This window comes from Microcaecilia unicolor, chromosome 6, assembly GCF_901765095.1.
Source record: "Microcaecilia unicolor chromosome 6, aMicUni1.1, whole genome shotgun sequence".
In the NCBI taxonomy this organism is placed as follows: domain Eukaryota; kingdom Metazoa; phylum Chordata; class Amphibia; order Gymnophiona; family Siphonopidae; genus Microcaecilia; species Microcaecilia unicolor.
Window position 1 is genome coordinate 327,206,373 of NC_044036.1, and position 21,600 is coordinate 327,227,972.

General features: G+C 43.6%; 1 protein-coding gene across 2 annotated transcripts in view; it reads left to right on the forward strand.

Annotated features, from left to right (window-relative positions):
• The window catches only part of ATAD5 (ATPase family AAA domain containing 5), a 170,835-nt gene that overhangs the window by 119,505 nt on the left and 29,730 nt on the right, over positions 1 to 21,600 (forward strand). For both annotated transcript variants that reach the window (XM_030208396.1, XM_030208395.1), the window contains exons 16-18: positions 12,382 to 12,515; positions 12,832 to 12,925; positions 13,023 to 13,087. In XM_030208396.1, the coding sequence (XP_030064256.1) occupies positions 12,382 to 12,515; positions 12,832 to 12,925; positions 13,023 to 13,087 (293 nt within the window). The remainder of the gene's footprint in view (positions 1 to 12,381; positions 12,516 to 12,831; positions 12,926 to 13,022; positions 13,088 to 21,600) is intronic.

Below are 21,600 nucleotides of genomic sequence, written 5' to 3' on the forward strand. Positions count from 1 at the left end.
CCTAGCTGAGTGTAACCATACCAGAGAAGGGGTGCTACTGTAAATGACTAATCAAGCAGAGTGTAGCCAGCACTGTGCAGTCTGTGGCATCTATCTCTGACGCATAAGTACATAAGCATCGCCATGCTGGGACAGACCAAGGGTCCATCGAGCCCAGCACCCTGTCACCGACAGCGGCCAAAAGAACAAGCAATTTGTCCCGCCCATCCTAGAAGTACTGTATTGTTCCCTCGTCCATTTAATAACATTCTATGACTTTTTCCTCCAGGAGGCCGTCCAACCCTTTTTTGAAGTCCGCTAAGTTAATCACCTTTTCCGACCGCGAATTCCAGAGTTTAACTATGCATTGAGTGAAGAAACATTTCCTCCGATTCGTTTTAAATTTACCACACTGCAGCTTCATCGCATGCCCCCTTGTCCTAGTATTTTTTGAAAGCGTAAACAGACGCTCCACATCGACCCCATTCCACTCATTAACTTATAGTCCTCTATCATATCTCCCCTCAGCTGCCTGTTCTGCAGGCTGAAGAGCCCCAGCCTCTTCAGCCTATCCTGATAGGGAAGTCGTCCCATCCCATGTATCATCTTTGTCGCCCTTCTCTGCACCTTTTCCAATTCCACTGTCCTTTTGAGGTGCGGCGACCAGAATTGAACACAATACTCGAGGTGCGGTTGCACCATGGAGCAATACAACGGCAGAATAATATCCTTATTTTTGTTTTCAATCCCTTTCCTAATGATACCCAACATTCTATTTGCTTTCCTAGCCGCAGCAGCACATTGAGCAGAAGTTTTCAATGTATCATCAATGACGATACCTAGATCCCTCTCTCGGTCCGTGACTCCCAACGCTGAACCTTGCATGACGTAATTATAGTTTGGGTTCCTCTTTCCCACATGCATCACTTTGCACTTGTTCACATTAAATGTCATCTGCCATTTATACGCCCAGTCTCCCAATCTCGTAAGGGCCTCTTATAGTTTTTCACAATCTTCCCGCGATTTGACTACTTTGAATAACTTGTGTCATCGGCAAATTTGATTACCTCACTAGTTACCCCCCATCTCTAGGTCATTTATGAATATGTTAAAAAGCAGAGGTTCCAGCACCGATCCCTGAGGGACCCCGCTAACTAGTATTTTTATTGGATGCAAGGCCCAAGTCCTGAAAAAACTTCAAACTGCCCAAAACACAGCAGCCAGACGCGGTTTGAGAGCGCAACACCTCTCCGTTTAAAACTTCATTGGCTCCCTGTTATGGAACGAATAGATTTTAGAGTCCCATGATGATTCACGAAGATTATCTACGAAGAATCCCCAGCCTACATGTACAATCTGATTGACCTTCCAACCAGTAATCGCTCTAGATCTTCTCGAACTTATCTAAACTTACAGCTTCCCAACTGTAAAGGAATCAAGTTCAAAACATATTATGCATTCAATTTCTCCGTTATAGGCAGCAAGCTCTGGAACGCCTTACCAAGATCGATTCGAATAGTCAGTAACCATTTACCCTTCCGGAAGCTGCTAAAAACTCACCTTTTCAAGCAAGCCTACACATATGACGACTTAAATTAGGAATCCATCTGCGATACCTGGATCTGATTATTTGACAGAACTTGAAATATGCTTCCTCATTTATCCTTTTTGAATTCATTCCTCTTCCAACCATCATTATACATTCTTCCTTAATTACAACACATTATCCCAATTTACACCCTCTTCCCGCTCCCTACCTCTACTACCTTCCTCCCTTATCCTTTTTATTGTCCACCTCTTTATATACTATATTTAGCTGTTTTATCCTACTCTCTACATAAGTAATGCCACACTGGGAAAAGACCAAGGGTCCATCGAGCCCAGCATTCTGTCCACGACAGCAGCCAATCCAGGCCAAGGGCACCTGGCAAGCTTCCCAAACGTGCAAGCATTCTATACATGTTATTCCTGGAATTGTGGATTTTTCCCCAAGTCCATTTAGTAGCGGTTTATGGACTTGTCATCAGGAAACCGTCTAAACCCTTTTTAAACTCTGCCAAGCTAACCGCCTTCACTACGTTCTCCGGCAACGAATTCCAGAGTTTAATTACGCGTTGGGTGAAGAAAACTTTTCTCTGATTTGTTTTAAATTTACTACACTGTAGTTTCATCACATGCCCCCTAGTCCTAGTATTTTTGCAAAGCGTGAAGACGCTTCACATCCACCTGTTCCCCTCCACTGTTTCCTATTTTTCAACCAGTTTTTAATCCACACTAAGACACTACCTCCGATCCCATGTCCCTCTAATTTCCTCTGTGGTCTTTCATGAGGGACCTTATCCAAACGCCTTCTGAAAATCTAGATACACAATATCAACCGGTTCACCTTTGTCCACATGTTTGTTCACCCCTTCAAAAAGTGCAGCAGATTGGTGAGGCAAGACTTCCCTTCAGTAAATCCATGTTGACTTTGTCCCATTAGTCCATGCTTTTGAATGTGCTCTGTAATTTTGTTCTTGATTATAGTCTCTACCATTTTGCCCAGCACCGAAGTCAGACTCACCGGTCTATAATTTCCCTGGTCTCCTCTGGAACCTTTTTTAAATATCGGCGTTACAGTGGCCACCCTCCAGTTTTCTGGTACCAAGCTTGATTTTAAGGATAAATTACAAATCAATAACAGTAGCTCTGTCAGCTCATTTTTTAGTTCTATCAGTACCCTAGGGTGAATACCATCTGGTCCAGGAGATTTGCTACTCTTCAGTTTGCAGAACTGCTCCATTACGTCTTCCAGATTTACAGATATTTCAATACGTTTTTCCAACTCTTCAGCTATGAATACCCTGTCCGGCACCAGTATCCCACCCAAATCTTCCTCGGTGAAGACCGAAGCAAAGAACTCATTTAGTTTTTCTGCTATTTCTATGTCTTCCTTGATCGCCCCTTTTACACCCCGGTCATCCAGCGGGCCAACCGATTCTTTTGCCGGTTTCCTGCTTTTAATGTATCTAAAAAAAACTTTTACTGTCAGTTTTCGCCTCTAACGCTATCTTCCTTTCAAAATTCCTCTTTGCTTTTCTTATCAGTGCTTTGCATCTGACTTGACATTCCTTATGCCACTTCTTATTTCCCTCATTCGGTTCCTTCTTCCATTTTCTGAAGGATCCCTTTTTACCTCCAATAACCTCCTTTACCTCACTTTTTAACCACGCCGGCTGTCCTTTGGTTTCCCGTCCTCCTTCCTCCTTTTCTGATACGTGGACTATGTTCGGCCTGGGCCTCCAGGACAGTGTTTTTGAACAGCATCCACGCTTGTTGTAGGTTTCTTACCCTCTCAGTCGCTCCTCTTAAGTTGTTTTTTTTTTTTTTTACCGTTCTTATTTTATCATAACTTCCTTTTTTAAAGTTAAACGCTAACATATTTGACTTCCTATGTTTACCTTTTTGAAAGCAAATTTCAAAGGCGATCATGTTATGATCACTGTTGTCAAGCGGCCCCCGGACCACTACCTCCCGTACCAGATCATGCGCTCCACAAATGACTATGTGAGATGTGCCAGCTCAATGTTTCAGCAATGCCGGAGGATCAGATTTCCATTGGCAGCAGTGTTGGAGAGCAAATGTGAGGCAGCGGACCAACAGGACAGCACATATGAGTGATTCATATCCACGGGTGTGGGGACCATGTTTTTTGGCATCGGGTGCATTGGTCCCTATGGCTGCGAGACACAAATCTGACACTGCCTCTCCACCTGCCTCAATGCCAACCACTGTGCAGGGCCTCCAGAACAGGTCAGCATTGGACCCAACACCGAGGATGTGTAGGGATTCGACAACGTTCTTGTCGGCACAGAGTAGTGTCGATGCTTGGCATCGGGTGAAGGCCAAGAAGCGCAAGCATCGACCCCCCTCGATGCATGATGCTGGGGGCACTGAGGGATCCATTCCCTGAGAAGCATCGGTACTGGGAGGAGTGCTTCCCCTCTATTGTAGAGGTGCTAATGCGAAGATCTCTGTGTTGCCAGGACCTGGTGCCTGCACCAATCCTGTCAGATCAGCAGGCTGCCTCTGAACCGATGCCTCAGCTTTTCCGAACGTTGGCCCTCGATGAGTACATCCAGGCCATGCTCTGTGAGCACCGGTGCCGCATACAGTACCTGTATCGACAGCTGCCCGTGCTGGCACCCCCTCGACATCAATGGATGAAGCTTTGCTGGAGTTGAGGGTGCAGCCTACACCCTGATGCTGTCTCAGAGAAGGACATGGTTCCTCTCTCTATCAAGGCAGGCTCGTTCTCAGCTCTCCCATGAGGAGTTCTTTACTAACACAGGTGAGGGTGTGCTCATGGATGTCTGATGAGGATCATAGGTACTTCTTGGAGGATGAGTTCTATGGCATCCTATCTGACCCTTCCCCTCCAGAGGAAAGGAGGAAGTCTCCACCTGAGAGCCTTTCCTTCCCTGCTTTTGTCAAGGAAATGACGGCTGCCATTCCAGTTTGGTTGGAGATGAAGGATGAGCCCAGGACTGAGATGTTCGAGGTCCTGGATTATAACTCTCCTCCTAGAGAGGCTGTGACAGTCCTGCTTCACAACATCCTGTGAGACCTTCGAATAAAGAACTGGGAGTCCCCTCTCAAATGGTCCGTGTTAGTTACGCTCTTCATTGGCGTCACAGACCACCAAATTGCCCTCTGAGAGCATGTTCCTTCAGCTCTCAGCACAGGGAAGTACTTGCAAAGGAACTCTCCGCCCTTCTAAAGGCCCACGTGGTTGAGCCCCTTATACCAGGGGACGAAGGGCAGGTGGTACTTGTGCCAAAGAAGACAGGGGGATGCGTCCCATCTTAGACCTAAGGGCCCTGAACAAATTCCTGGTCAAACAAAAGTTCAGGATGATTTCCCTGTGCACCCTTGTCCCAGTAATTCATGCTCAAGATTAGCTGTGCTCTCTGGACTTAAAGGATGCCTATACTCACATCCCAATACTTGCAAGTCACAGGAAGTAGCTCGGAGTTTGGGTAGGAACATGCCACTTCCAGTACTGTGTGTTGCCATTTGACCTTGCATCAGCTCCAAGTGACTAGCAGTAGTCGTAGCGTCGCTATGCAGACTGGGAGTCCATATTTGCCTACCTGGATGATTGGCTGGTGAAGAACATGTTGAAGGACGGTGCTCAGGAGGCCATGCGAAGAACTAGTCGGGTGCTAGAGCTACTAGGGTTTGTTTTAAATTACCCCGTCCCATCTGCTCCCAGTTTAGGCAGTTGGAGTTCATTGGAGTCCTGCTAGATGTACAGCAGGTATGAGCCTTTATCCCCGTGCCGAGGGCAGGCAAATCTAGTCACGCTCACCACTCAGGTTTTGGGCCAGCCGACAGTTTACAGCTCGGCGAATGTTGAGGTTGCTAGGCTATGTGACCACCTCAGTGCATGACACACTCATGGCACGTCTTCACATGAGAACTGCTCAGTGGACTGTAGCTTCCCAGTGGTGCCAGGCATGTGGGAGCCTAGCGGATATCATCCAAGTAACACTGGAGTTGGTTCAGTCCGTCCTCTGGTGGACAATTTGTCCATTCCAAATTGCTCTGCCCCAGAAGGTGCTGACGATGGCTGCATCCCGCCTGTGGTGGGGGGTCTCATCTGGATGGGCTTCACACTCAGGGTGCTTGGTCAGCTCAGCAAGCAGATCTTCAGATCAACCTCCTGGAGTTACGGGCAATCTGGAACACTCTAAAGTCTTTCAGAAATTGGCTGTTCAATCAAGTTACATAAGTACATAAGTAATGCCACACTGGGAAAAGACCAAGGGTCCATCGAGCCCAGCATCCTGTCCACGACAGCGGCCAATTCTGGCCAAGGGCACCTGGCGAGAAACGTACAAATATTCTATACATGTTATTCCCGGAATTGTGGATTTTCCCAAGTTCATTTAGTAGCGGTTTATGGACTTGTCCTTTAGGAAACCATCTAACCCCTTTTTAAACTCTGCCAAGCTAACCGCCTTCACTACGTTCTCCGGCAACGAATTCCAGAGTTTAATTATGCGTTGGGTGAAGAAAAATTTTCTCCGATTTGTTTTAAATTTACTACACTGTAGTTTCATCGCATGCCCCCTAGTCCTAGCATTTTTGGAAAGCGTGAACAGACGTTTCACATCCACCTGTTCCACTCCACTCATTATTTTATATATCTCTATCATGTCTCCCCTCAGCCGTCTCTTCTCCAAGCTGAAAAACCCTAGCCTCCTTAGCCTTTCTTCATAGGGAAGTCTTCCCACCCCGCTATCATTTTAGTCGCCCTTCGGATTGCACTGTATATATAGCATGTTCATAAGGGGATACGGGTTGTTAGGTTCAGGGAATGGGGATATATCTCTACCTAAAGGTTTTATCCCACTCCATCAAGGGAGTCAATGTAGTGTTTTATCTGTTTCCCCAGGTTGAACCTATGCATCACTGAAGTTCCTGAAAGGTTATTAGACTCCCTTCTCTATCTAGGAGATGTTCTAGGAAGATTATTCCCTTCTTCTCCCAGTCTACTAACACAGTATTGTCCATCCCAAGTTCAAAATCCACATTTCCTCTTAATGACAACTGATCTCCCCCTGTATTTTAACGAGCATGCTCCACACACCCCTTAATGGTTGAAGTAGTAAAATACGTCAATGCCTGGAAAGCTGAGTGCTCGTGGTATGAAGTAAGGAATAAAAACTATATGGGACATAATATGCTTGTTCTATCTCAGTTGGAGTATAATATTAATGCACAAGCATCCAGTCCCCAATGTGTCGCAACAAACAAATGTGATTATAAAATATCGTATTTGGTAATCCCAGCCCCTCTTAACTCCAGTCCCCCAGCAGGAATTGGAATTTCATTTTTGGCTTCTGCAACAATCGGAGGGGAAGTGTTTGCAAAAGGTAAAGCTATTTGGGGAATATTACCATACGTATCAAACTATTCTTAATAGACTTCTTTAATCCACTTTTTGTGGGCCAGAGTGTAATGGAACACAAAGCTCAAAGTTATTATTGGAATCATCTTCATGCAATACAGTGGCCTTGACTAATGATACAACTTCTGTAAGAGTGGTCATCAGACTCAGAAAGTTTTACTGTATAGTAACTGAATGGGGAGTTGGGGAGGAAAAACAGGAATATTTTTAACTAGTGGTCTTTTTGTCAAAATATACTCATAGAAAATTAGGGCTGCAAGATGGCCGCCTAAAAGGTCACGGGAAAAGCCAGCTCCGGCCCCCAAACGGAAAAATCAGCGAAAAATCAGCTGAGGGGGACCGTGCGACCTGATGTAAGGAGCGGAATCATGGCAGTTTGGACCTGAACCGACAGTTCTTCCGAACAGACCGTGCGATCTTGCGGCTTCCCTGGGCAGATCGAACGACCCACAGTCGAACCGCCGATCCGCTCACAGGACTCGGACTCCCAGGAAGCCTAGGACGAATCACCGAACCGAGAGCTCAATAGCGGCATGAGCCGTAGCAAAGCAAGGATCACGGCCGGAGTGGAATGCCAGAGCCCGGGTGGAATACCCCACTAAACCCTGCACGGACGAAACGCCGAGCACCTCCCTACCTTTGGGAACTCTAAGAGTGCTTGAAACCACGTGTGGTGAGGCCGAGGAGCAGCCGAGACGACCGACTGGCTTCTCACTGGACGAATCGGTGGGCACCTCCAAAAAAGGACCCCGACTCAACGTCGGAACGAGAGCTGACTCGACCCCAGCCCACCAGATGGGTGGCAGAGGCAACGGCAGACGGAGGTAGCTGACAAGAGAACCGGAGGCCACCAGCTCCTGTGACCCAGCTCGGAGACGGAGGGCGGCTGAGATAGTGGCACCCACCCGAGCTCCTCCAGTCCTGAGCCCGTCCGGAGTCCTGTGACCGAGATTGAGGGAGAGACGCCGGGTGCAGAGTGAGGATTGGAGCCGCAATTGGCCATGTGCACTGCTGATGCCTGGTGAGTAGTGGGCCTGGTGAGTGGTGAGGAGCCGAGGACTGCGGAGGCCGCCGGGCACTGATCCGAACGCCAAAGTCTAGTGAGACCGGCGCTGCCCAGGGTTGTGACTGGATCCTCTCCCACGCTGAGCCCAACGCGAGCCGGGAGCCGAGGAGGAACAGCACCGCGCACTGATCAACTCCCCCACCTCCCAGACAGGACGCCGAGGGAGGACCACACTACAAAAATCTATGATTTCAGTGCATAATAATGACGCATGAGCAATACCAAATTTGACCCTTCATCCCAATATTGTTTGATCCAAATTATACGCTTAGATTACTATATGCAGGGCTAAAAGACCCCAACAACTGCTTGCTGCTAACTACAAAAATCTATGATTCCAGTGCAGAATAGTGACTCGTGAGCAATACCAAATTTGACCCTTTATCTCAATATTGTTTGATCCAAATTATGCGCTTAGATTACTATATGCAGGGCTAAAAGACCCCAACAACTGCTTGCTGCTAATTACTGCTCAATGCTGATAATGCTTGATACTACATTTACTTAGTGCATAATTGTTCATACTACTTGTTGTGATACTGCTTAATACTGATACTGCTTGATGTTCATACAAAATCGCTTAATATACGTTCAATGTTGATACTGCTTGATGCTCACACAAATTGCTTAATATATGCTTATGTATACTTATATAGGCATAATGTTGATACTGCTCGATGTTCACGCATAATCACTCAATGTATGCTTATATATGCTAAATGCTGACACTGCTTGATATTCAGACAAAATTTCATTCACAAACACCACCAGGCATCACCAACCACTACCAAATACAGCCAACATGAATATCAACAAATTGCTCATGATAATCTACTTCCTTCCCCTAATATACCACGCATGGACCACTCCCAATATAAACAACAATCTACCCACAGCACATAAACCCTACAGACAACCCAACTACAACTCACCAGTCCAAAAGAATAAACCAACTAAAAGGAAAAACAAATACATTCAGACATAACCAACAGAAAGGGAAGAAAGGACACAGCAGAACCAAATACCAAGAAAGCAGGCAAATAATAAAAATTAACACAACCAGGTCCCAAACTGAACCTTATCGACCAATCCAAATGGGATACGTAAACACCAGATCAGTAGTACAGAAATTATAACAGATTGAATCACCACAGACAATCTTGACCTCCTATTCTTCACTGAAACCTGGATTCATGATCTTAAAGACCCCATAATCTTAGATCTGTGCCCACCAGGATACAAAATTACCCACTGGACAAGAAACGGAAAAAGAGGAGGAGGAATAGCCATAATATACAAATCTGAGTTCACCATCACAACCACAGCCAAATCCATCCTGCCACAACTTGAAATCGCCTCGGTAAGAATTAATCACCCTAATTTGCAGGAACACCTTAATGCAGTCCTGCTGTACAGACCGCCAGGCCACTGGCTAGACTCCCAAATACACTTCATGGATTTTATCTCAAACACTTGTATCTCAACCTCAAATCTTATCATAATAGGATATATCAATCTGCACCTTGAAGATCTCAACTCAACAAGCACCCAAGAATGCGAAGAGTTCCTACAACTATGGGATCTTCAAAGGACAAAGCAGCCAACTCACATCAAAGGACACACACTCGACGTTGTCACACACAAATTTGATCCCGACTCAAACCTTAAACTAACAGACACAAAATGGACACCTGCACCGTGGTCTGACCACTATAAAGCAAACATCTCCCTCCAATGGCGAACGAAAGACTCGCCGAATAAACAAGAAAGAAAAACCTACACCACGAGAGGAAAAATAGACCCAGTAATATTCTGGCAACAGATCTACTATAACAAATGGACAATAAAAACAGATACAATCCAATTCCTCTTAGAATGGGACAACAGATGCAGAGCCATATTAGACAATATTGCTCCAATCCAAACCAGAGCCTCAAATAGTAAGAACTCAATACCATGGTTCAATGAAGAGCTGAAAAAAACTTAAGAGACAAGTTAGAAGGTTAGAACGTGCATGGAATAAAAAGAAAGACGAACCCACACTTAACGCCTGGAAACAACTCCAAAGAAAATACAAATATACCATAAGACAAACCAAAAAATTATACTACAAAACTGTAATTGGTCCAAACTACAAGGACACGCATAAACTCTTCCAACTCATGAATAAACTGCTAGATATTACACCAGTCACAACCAGTAGTAATGACGCACCAGGAGCAGACAATCTCGCGAGATACTTCAATGAGAAAATTGTACAATTGCGACTCAAGATACCTGTCAGCACCATTGACTATACGGAACTCCTAAACTGTCTAGACCCAGACCTTGGCATTTGCCCAGCAGACAGAACCTGGACCAACTTCGAGACATTATCAGAGGATATCATCTCCCAAACGCTCAAAAGATTTGCCAAATCTCATTGCAAACTAGACATATGTCCAAACAACCTTATGACATCTGCTGCTCAAGAATTTATAACAGACATAACAAAACACTTGAATTATATGTTACAAAATGGACTTTTCCCGAAGGAGAAAGGAAACATTCTACTCACCCCCATAGCCAGAGACGCAAAGAAAAGTGCCAGTGAACTAACCAACTACAGACCAGTAGCATCCATTCCCTTAATAAACAAACTAACGGAAGGATTGGTGACCAAACAACTCACAAACTATTTAAATAAATTCTCAATACTCCACGACTCTCAGTCAGGATTTCGGTCTAACCACAGTACTGAAACAGTACTAGTTACTCTCATAACCAAATTCAAACAAATGATTGCATCTGGAAAGAACATACTTCTTCTACAATTTGACATGTCAAGCGCTTTCGACATGGTTGATCATGGAATACTACTACATATCCTTGATTACTTTGAAATTGGAGGTAACGTTCTCAACTGGTTTAAGGGATTCCTAACCACACGATCATACCAAGTGACATCTAACTCGACTACCTCAGCCCCATGGATACCAGAATGCGGAGTCCCACAGGGAACTCCCCTCTCACTGTCTCTATTCAACTTAATGATGATACCCTTGGCTAAGCTATTATCAAACCAAAACCTCAACCCATATATGTACGCAGATGACGTAACGATCTACATACGATCTACATCCCATTCAAACAAGATCTAAAGGAATTTTCCAGTGACATCAACCAAAGCCTCCAGATCATGCATTCATGGGTGTATGTATTTCGGCTGAAACTTAATGCAGAAAAACCTCAATGCCTAATACTCACCTCTCAACATAACAAGAACAAATTCACTGCTATTAACACACCAAATCTGAACCTGCCAATTTCAGACACCTTAAAAATTCTCAGAGTTACCATCGATCGACACCTAACACTTGAAAGCCATGCGAAAAACACAACCAAGAAGATGTTCCACTCAATGTGGAAACTAAAAAGAGTAAGACCTTTCTTCCCAAGGACTGTTTTCCGTAACCTGGTACAATCAATGGTGCTCAGTCATCTAGACTACTGCAATGCACTCTACGCCGGTTGTAAAGAGCAAATAATCAAGAAACTTCAGACAGCTCAGCACACTGCAGCTAGACTCATATTCGGTAAAACAAAATATGAAAGTGCTAAACCCCTACGAGAAAAACTACACTGGCTCCCACTTAAAGAACGCATCATGTTCAAAATATGCTCCCTAGTTCACAAAATCATTCACGGAGATGCGCCAGCCTACATGTCAGATTTGATAGACTTACCACTCAGGAATGCCAAAAGATCATCCCGCACATTCCTTAATCTGCACTTCCCTAATTGCAAAGGTCTAAAATACAAACTAATGCATGCGTCAAACTTTACCTACTTGAGTACACAGTTATGGAACACATTGCCACACAATTTAAAAACGATCCACGAACTAACGAGCTTCCACAAACTACTGAAGACCCATCTCTTTAACAAGGCATACCACAAAGATCAACCAATGTGAATACACACAACTCACATATATTCAGGACTATCTTACAATATCTGCTTGTAACACTACTATCATGTTTTATCATTATCATGTTGACCAAGATCTTTCTGTAACACTAAATGTTTAATTTCTAATATATTTCCACCATTCATGTATTGTAAGCCACATTGAGCCTGCAAAGAGGTGGGAAAATGTGGGATACAAATGCAATAAATAAATAAGGCAACTGAGTGTTCTGATTCATACAAAATGGAGGTTTGTGTTTAAGTTTTGCAGCATAACATTGTGTATGAATCTTTGTCTTCTGGCTTCATCTGTGCTTAGTATTTCATGTTGAAATTTTATTTTATAGAAAGTAAGTTTTCTAAACTTCAAAGGGATGTTTGTTTTAAATAAACTAATCTTACAGCATATCCTAATCTTTTGTTGTATGCATAGATAAGAAGTCATTTAAAGAAAATAAAGATATACAAGATCAAGTAACAAAGACCAGAGCTCAAGTGTTAAACAAGGAGTTGGGAATGGAAGAACCACACAAGAAATGTGCAACATCTCTTATTCTCTTCGAAGAGGTAAAGCTGAATCTTTGGATTATTGCCTTCAAAACTGGTGTAGTCCTACTTCTTTCTTCATTTATAAGAAACAACATACTTGCGCTGATAGTTTTTGCTTTCACACAGATCTCTGGATTCACAGTGTATTTCCTTGTCTTAGTTTGCATAGAAATAGTGAATAAGGACATGGGTTCATAGATCACACAAATTGTAGAAGACCTACTGTGGATTCACTCATTAAGGCACAAAGACTTTTCAAATTACATCCTAGGTATAAGATAAATTGTGTGTGTATGTATGTAAATCATTTAATTTTATTTTTCATTTGCTATAGGTTGATGTCATATTTGATGATGATTCAGGGTTTTTAAGTGCAATAAAGACTTTCATGACCACTACAAAGAGGCCTGTCATTCTTACTACAAGTGGTGAGTAAGAGTACTATGAAATAGTAAAATATGGAGGCGGGAAAAGGCCTTTGTGAACTTTATGTAAGCAGCTTTTCTTTAATTCTTTTTTGTGTAGATTCCACATTTAGTTTAACGTTTGATGGCTGCTTTGAAGAAATAAACTTCAAAACACCTTCATTGGTAAGTGCTTTACTCTTACTGAAAGACATCTCTCATTAAGGTAACTTAGGAAGAAATGTCTAAGGCCCAGAATTTTACAAGCTTTTTATCTTCTGGGGATTATACTGTTCCTAAGACACATTCTAGGATTTGGAATGTAATGGTTTATATTATGTGTTAATTTTAATGTCTCTAAAATAAAAAGAATTAGGTTGATAGGCTTGTATTGTCCTTATTAACATCTCCCATTACAAATGCTGTAGTTTATGGTTTGACTTTGTAGTTTGTACACTGCCCAGAGCTCTGTATGTGTGTGTGTATATGTGTATATATATATATATATATATATATATATATATATATATATATATATATATATGTATATGTATATATATATGTGTGTTTGTATGTGTGTATATTATTATATTTGTATCCCACATTATCTCAAATAAGTTCAGGTTCAATGTGGCTTACATTCAAGAAAAAACATCAAAAATATAATACAGTCTATTATAACATTTTAGGAATAAATTGTGTGTTTGTCATTAAACTAGGCTAGAGTATTGGTTATGTTGAAACATATGGAGAAATTAGACCTTACCTGCTAATTTGCTTTCCTTTAATCCCTCCGGACCTTTAATCCCTCTGGATCGGCCCAGGACTGGACCGATGGCCCACGCACGCCCACCAGAATATCATAGCTTCTAAAATACTTTTTCCTTAGCATCCCTCCGGACCGGACCAGGATTGGACTGATGGGTTGTGCTCGCCTACCAGCAGGTGGAGACTGAGAAAAAACTCTGACTCTAGAGAGCCAATAGGAGCCCTGGCCATGTGACCTTAGCCTCAGTATTTTCTCAGTCTCCCAGCAGGTAGGAAGTGAGCTCATTAGTCTCTCTCCTTTTCTCTTTAGATATTACAGATATTTGTGATAATTCTTCTGTGCCTGGAATCTTATTTAGAGGCTTGACAGGGTTTCCTTTCTCTTCTTTCTTTGACAGCCTCGGGGGTGTTAAACTCGGGTGTCTCGAGTCCACCCCCCTTCCTCCCCATCTCCCTGGCTTAGCAGGGAAGGGCTGTCCCTTTCTCTGGAAAGGTGTACCGTCTTTGGGAGAGGCAGCCACTTTTAACAGGTAGCTGCTTTAAAAGAATTAAATCAAATAAAAGTAAATTCAAAGAAGCAGCCTTTCTTTCCCCAGACTTCTAACGAGCAGGCAGCTCCAGTGTTTTATTATGATTGAGGGGTTATAAAAAAAAAAAACAAACAAACAGAAGAAAATAATTCAGTATCTGTGACTTTAAACAGCGATTTTTCTCGTCAGATTTAATTTCCTCCATTTTCTTGCGTTTTGGCGGCGGCAGTTTAAACAAATGAAAAAAAAAAAAAAAAAGAAAGGTGCGAACCGCGTAAGCGCGGCCACCTGTTTTTTCCGATATGGCTTAAAAGTTCAAACAGCTGCTGTCGGTCAGCGTCGCGCAGTTCACGCAGCCGGAACATGTAAATTTTGCTCTCCCTTCAAGGTTTCTTCGGGTCCGGTGCTGCCTCCAGTTTTTTCGGGGCCTTTTTCGCCGGCTGTTGTTTCTTCGCCGTTCCACTGGGCTCCGCTTGTTCGGAGGTGTCGGGCGCGCTGTCGACGATCGCCACAGGGCCAGTGGAGCGAACGGCGGCCATTTTGTTTCTCCCTCCATCTTATCAGTCGGGGATCTCTCTGCTGAAGGTAAGGCTGCAGTTCATAGAGCAGTTCGGCTCCAAGATGTGTACACTTTTGTATGTGCTGAACGGCGTATTCTAAAATGCTCTTCACATCAGCAGGCAATATTTGGTTGAAAGGGGGCTCCTTTCATATATGGATATATAACAAGCTTTTCTTCTTTTAAATTTCTATGTATCATGGGGCTGTTAACACTAGTTTTTTCTGGTGCTCAGTCATTTTTCATTGCCTGGTGGAAAATCTGCATCTTATCATAATATCATAATTCATTTCAAGCATTTTCCTCAATAGCTGTAGTATTATACAGTGTTTTAAGAACTTTAGAAACTTTCTCTATAGGCATAGAGTAAATTTCTGTCTTTCTCATTCCCTGGTGAATAGGACTACATTGTCTAAGAGTCAATTGATTGGTACTTTGCAATTCTGACCATAATATCTTAGTTCCTTTCAAGCATTTTACTCCATGCGTATGATGTTATATAGTGTTTTAAGAACTTAACAGACACTCTCAATGGCTGTAGTGTTACACAGTGTTTTCTTTTTCCGACTTTAAGAAGCCTTCTCTAGAGGCATACAGTATATTGTTCAGATGCCATGGGGATATATCAGCTCTTTCATATTCTCTGAGGGATAGTCCTGTCTACCAAGCTCCCAGTCACTCAGCTGCCTTAGCAGGCATGCTTTATTCATGTCTTCCCTTCTTTTCCAACTGCCTTGAAGCCTCTCATTTTTCATTTTAGCTTTCTTCTGGTTTTTACAGGACATATGGTCACTTAGAGAATAAAGTCATCCTTTCACTTAAAGATAGTGGACGGTCCTCAAACCATCTACTCGTGTTTGTCACTACTCTATCAGTTCAGCATTGGCAGATTATAAACATCCTGGTTTGGTCCAGTATGCCTATACATACCATCTGCTATGTCTTCCTCTTCCTTAGAGACCTGATGTTATATCAAGCTTTCTTGAATTCAGATACAGTCTTGTCTACACTGCCTTCACCAAGTGGCTGTGGCACAACTTCACTTTTTTCGTTACAGGTAATTTCCAAGTTTGTCCTTTTTCATTTTCATTCTATGCGCCTTCACTCCAGAGTGTTCTTTCAATTGGAAGGGGATTCACTCACTTCCTGTGTATTTATACCATAGGTACATAAGTATGGTTATGCTGGGTAAGGCCTAAAGTCCATCAAGTCCAACATTCATATCTAATGGGCATAGGTACATAAGTTTTGCCATTCTGGGGAAGCTCAAATGTCCACCTTTCTACAGCCAGAACAGCATTAAAGAAAAGAAAAAAAAAAAAAAAAACCTCTCACGAGAGTATCGAACAGAAATCTCTGCTCCAAAAGCAAGGCTTTGCAGTAATTCTGCAAACTAACGCATACAATATTTGCCATGGCTGTTCACCACTAGAAACACCGGGGACCCTGGGCCTAGGTTCGGTGTTTTAACCTGAAACAAGCTCAACATTCATATCTATTGGGTGTGAGTCTGGTACTACTACTTAACATTTCTAGAGCGCTACTAGGGTTACGCAGTGCTGTACAAATTAACAAAGAAGGACGTTCTCTGCTCAAAGGAGCTTACAATCTACCTCTCAGTGAGGGAGGACGCATGACAGTGGTACGTGGATTAGTGGTATGTGGATTAGGGAGATCCAAGAAATTACAGGCCGGTGAATCAGACGTTCATACTGGGACAATTTTTTTCTGTCCGGAGCGTACTACCATAGCTGGTGGACTCCTATATTCAGAACTTTCTATATTCAGAACTTACCCAACTATGGAACGCCATAGAGATAGGGTTGGAGTTTGTAGCCCTATTTAACTGGTGTCCTTGGTCACCCTTCCTCTTCTCCTCAGGATCCAGAGAATGGCTAGTTTTTTGCTTATGCATTAACCGGTCATTTTCAGCAGTACTCTCTCTTCCGTTCTTTTATAGATCTAAGAGGATGTTCATTGCGCTCTTAGGGTCATTTCATTCTTACCTAGACGACTGCCTAATTGGAGAAAGTCTTATCAGCAGAGTTCTCAGGTCACGCACCGGGTGTTGCATTTCTTACAGTCTCTAGGTTGGGTGGTGATTGTAGCCAGGCCTCTCATTTGATCTCTCATTTGATCTCTCATCAGATATCTCTGATTTTCTCTTTGTTTAGTCAGGTTGGCGCACAGTCTTTTGTCTCCTCTGCAAACGTCCCAGTTTATATTTTTCTTGGTGACCTTGGGCCTTCGGCCATTTCCTCGCTCTATTCTGCAGAATGCAATTTTACTTTCTAATGCCCAAGAAGGAATTTTCCTTCATCCTATTGCGAATCTCAGGGTCATCAATCGCACTATTTAAGTGTCATCTAGTTATCTCAAGAACCTTAGTTCTGTCATTGGGATGCTTCGTGCAGTACACTTTTTGGCAGAAGCTTGTTTGTATATATTTTTTTTCTGGGGGACCTCAGCAATTCGTTTTACCTTCGGGTGAATTTTGTTTTCCCTACTGACAAACAAGGCGGAGAGAGCTATGTTGGTCCTTGCCATGGCAATGGGTTATGTCATCCGCCAAGGAGGAGTTAAGAGTATACTCTTGAGTTTGTACTCATTTTTTCTTAGTTGTGTCACCCTGCATTTAGGTGAATGGACTCTCATTTTTTCAGCCTTACTTCCTCACTGCGACACTTCAGGGCTATCTCTTTTTGCCTTCAGGCTCACGAACATTTCTTGCTTCTTCCATTCAGCAACAGTCTTGACGGAGACAGGGACAGATGCCAACGTCCAGCAGGGGTTTTTCAGCCTTCTTTATGCGTTTCTTCCATCATCTCACTAGGTGTTTACGCAGAACCAAGGCACCCTTCTACATCCGGACCCCCAGTCACTCAAACTTATGGCGTGGTTACTGGGTCTGCAACATCTTTGATATTTTCGCAGGAAGTACTTCAAGTTTTAATTGCTTCCAGACAGAAATCTACATTAAAGTCCTATGAATCAAAGTGGCGACGGTTCACTCTATGGTACTCCTCTCGCCACTTCATTCCACAAACAGTATCCATTTTGCATGTTTTGGAATATCTTCTGCATCTTGCAAAATCTTGTCTGTCTTACTCATCCATTAGAGTTCATTTGGCAGCTCTATCAGTGATGCATGATACTGTTGACAACCGCACGCTTATGCAGCATCCACTGTCAAAGCGGTTTCTTAAAGGAGTCCTGCACCTGTACCTCCCGCTTCGTCCACCAGCTAGGTGAACTAGGTGAACAGACTCTTAAAGTTCTGTTTTCTAGTAGCCATAACTTTTTCTATAAAGTTTTCCTCTTCAAGCAGTGTTTCCCAGTAGCCATTGCAGCAAGTAGATCTATGTGTGGAATACTTCTACGGTTGGTAACTTCTTTTCGGTCTGCTGTAGTTTAAAGTTTTCACCTTTCCCAATCGGTTTTTTCTTATTGGTTTTGTCCTTCTAGCCAGTAGGCGTAAAAGTTTTTCATTGTTTCTAACCCGCTATATCGCGAAGGATCAAGGAAATGAGAATGTCTATTTCTCTTCTCGCTGAGAGGGCAGTTCCACAGCGTATTACAACATATTCCACAACTTCAGAAGTGGGCTCTATTCTTACTATGGCGATTTTTGGTGCTCTCGGTGCACATTGGTAAGTTGGCAACTTAGTCCTAGTTTCATTTTATTTTGCTCATTGGGACACACTACATGTTAGTTGTCGCCAGGTGGCCTATGCAGCATGAACATTTCTCTGCAGTTTTCATAGGGTCCCTCCCTTCAGATTACTGCTTTGGTACTTCCCATCAGTCCAATCCTGGTCCGGTCCGGAGGGATGCTAAGGAAGGAGAAATTAGATCTTACCTGCTAATTTGCTTTCCTTTAGTCCCTCCGGACCGGACCAGGCCCCTCCCATGTTCTCTCTACTCTTTAGCTTCTTTTATTAAGTAGGAAGTGTATTCAGTAGGAAGTGTATTCATTCCTTTACGATTCGTGGAACAATACTATATATATATACAGAACTTTACGTGGTCTATACCACTTCTCTGGTGGTTGCTGGTGAGCTCAATTGCTGGAATCTATCTATAAAACCTTAAATACGCCATACCACTTCTCTGGTGAGAGTTGTGGCTGAGCTCAGTTGCTGGAAAATCTATAAAACCTTAAATATGATTTACCACTTTTCTGGTGAGAGTTGCTGGTAAGCTCAGTTGATGGAATATATATAAAATCTTAAGTGGGCCATACCACTTCTCTGGTGAGAGTTGCTGGTGAGCTATAAGACAAGTGAGCCATACCACTTCTCTGGTGAGAGTTGCGGGTGAGCTATATTATACGTGAGCCATACCACTTCTCTGGGGAGAGTTGCTGGTGAGCTATATTACATGTGAGCCATATCGCTCTGGTGAGAGTTGCTGGTGAGCTATAGTACAAGTGAGCCATACCACTTCTCTAGTGAGAGTTGCTGGTGAGCTGTAATACATATTGGGCCATACCACACCACTTCTCTGGTGAGAGTTGCTGGTGAGCTCTGATACTTGGCATTGCCGAGTGCTTTGTGGCTGCTAGGATTCCATACGGCACAGAAGGTCTTTCTTTCTTTCCTGCTTTGTTATTCAAATACTGAGGCTAAGGTCACATGGCCAGGGCTCCTATTGGCTCTCTAGAGTCAGAGTTTTTTCTCAGTCTCCACCTGCTGGTAGGCGAGCACAACCCATCAGTCCAATCCTGGTCCGGTCCGGAGGGACTAAAGGAAAGCAAATTAGCAGGTAAGATCTAATTTCTCCTTTACTAAGGCTGGCACATCACTGTTACACTGACATTGGCAAAACGTTTGTGAGACAGCAGTGCCAACAGCCTTGTCCTGACCAAACTACTCTTCCCATTTCCCATCTCCTTTTTGGAATCCTGTGGGCCCACAGCCCTACTCTTTTCTCCAGCTGACTGATCTATCTGCCGCCCCCACCCCACAGCTTTGCAGTAAGCGTGGTACCTTTCACTCTTTGCAGAAGGTTTTGGCTTATGGCAAATAGCACCCCTTTGCTTTAGGAGGCAAAACAGCCATAGACAGTATTAGATTATTGTATAAGAACTGTGTTCTTATATTCGTTTCTCAAATATTTGCAAGTAACAATATACATAAAGAATGATAACTATGGAAATGAGAGAGAGACCAGAGTGATATGAACATTCTTTAAGGGAATGGGACTTGATATACCGCCTTTCTGTGTTTTTTTGCAACTACATTCAAAGCGGTTTTCATAGTATATTATAGGTACTTATTTGTACCTGGGTTAATGGAGGGTTTAGTGACTTGCTCAGAGTCACAAGGAGCTGCAGTGGGAATTTAACCCAGTTCCCCAGGATCAAAGTCCACTGCACTAACCACAAGGCTACTCCACACATAACTGGGCTTTAAATCCCTTTCCCAGGAATCCTTCCCACTATGTAATGATCTCTAAATATATTTCGCTTGCATAGTTCTTCTGTTGTGTTGAAATTATAAGCTTCCTTAGCATCCCTCCGGACCGGCCCAGGATTGGACTGATGGGTTGTGCTCGCCTTCCAGCAGGTTGGAGACAGAAAAAACTCTGACTCTAGCGAGCCAATAGGAGCCCTGGTCACGTGACCCTAGCCTCAGTATTTTCTCAGTCTCCCAGCAGGTAGGAAGTGAGCCCACTAGTCTCTCTCTGGTTGTTACAGTTGTATGTGTGCTGGCTGTTTAAAAAAAAGATAAAAGACACTGAAAGATTCAATAGCGTTACCTTGCTCTTGCTGGCCTGTTTGTTTTCGGGGGTGAATTTCTAGTTTACCGCTATTTGACGGAGCAAGGCCCTCCTTTATAAAAAAATTAAAAAGGATTTTTGGCGCGAACCGCGTACATGTGTGCACGCAATGTCCGAAAAACTCAAGCGATGCGCCGTCAGCGTCAGGGGGTTTCCTCTTCTGGCGCTTGCAAGTATTGCACGGCGCTAGGGGGAACGTCGGGTCCGGTTCTTTCTTCCTCTTCGGGAGGTCAGTCGGCGATTTCGGCCTCCTCACCGTCGCGCTCGGAGCCAGTAGTTGTGGAGGGGGCAGGCGCGCCCCCGGACACTGGTACAGTGATTTTGGCACGAACGGCGGCCATTTTGAATTCTTCTCCGTCTTCACAGACGCAGACTTCAGCTGTAAATGCTCCAAATTTGGATTCCCTTTCTTCAGGAGCTCTGGTGCAGGCTGGGCCTACTCAGGCAGGGGGTTTTCCTCCTGAGTTTGTGCTCCAGATGTACCAGGCTTTTTTGATGCACAAAGGTGGGGCAGGAGTTTCTAGCAGACCGGCTCCTCCACCTCCTAAAAGATTTAGAGAAGGTGTTTTGCATGATGATTTTTGGGACGATCAGGAAATGCCCTATTTGGAGGAAGAGGAAGATCTAGAAGAAAATGTTTGGAATGATCCTGATCTCTCCTCTGCAGATCCTGAGGCTGCATCTTTTGTCCAGGAGGATGATCCTTCAGTGACTAGAATTTTTCACAAAGATGACTTGCAGGAGCTTATAGCTATGGTCTCATCTACGTTGAACTTTAAAGATCTTCCGCCGGTTTCTCAAACCCGAAAGGTAGATTCCTTGATTAAGGGGTCTAGATCCGCAGCCAAAACTTTTCCCATGCATCAGGACATTTGGGATGTTATTAAAGCGCAATGGGAGGTTCCCGATGCGGCTTTTCGTCCGACTAGATCTATGGCTCGTCTCTATCAGATTCCGGAAGTGGATAAGACTCTGCTTAAGGTGCCAGTCGTGGATGCAGTGGTGTCGGCGGTTACTAAGCGCAATATGGTCCCCGTGGATGGGGGAACGGCTTTGCGGGA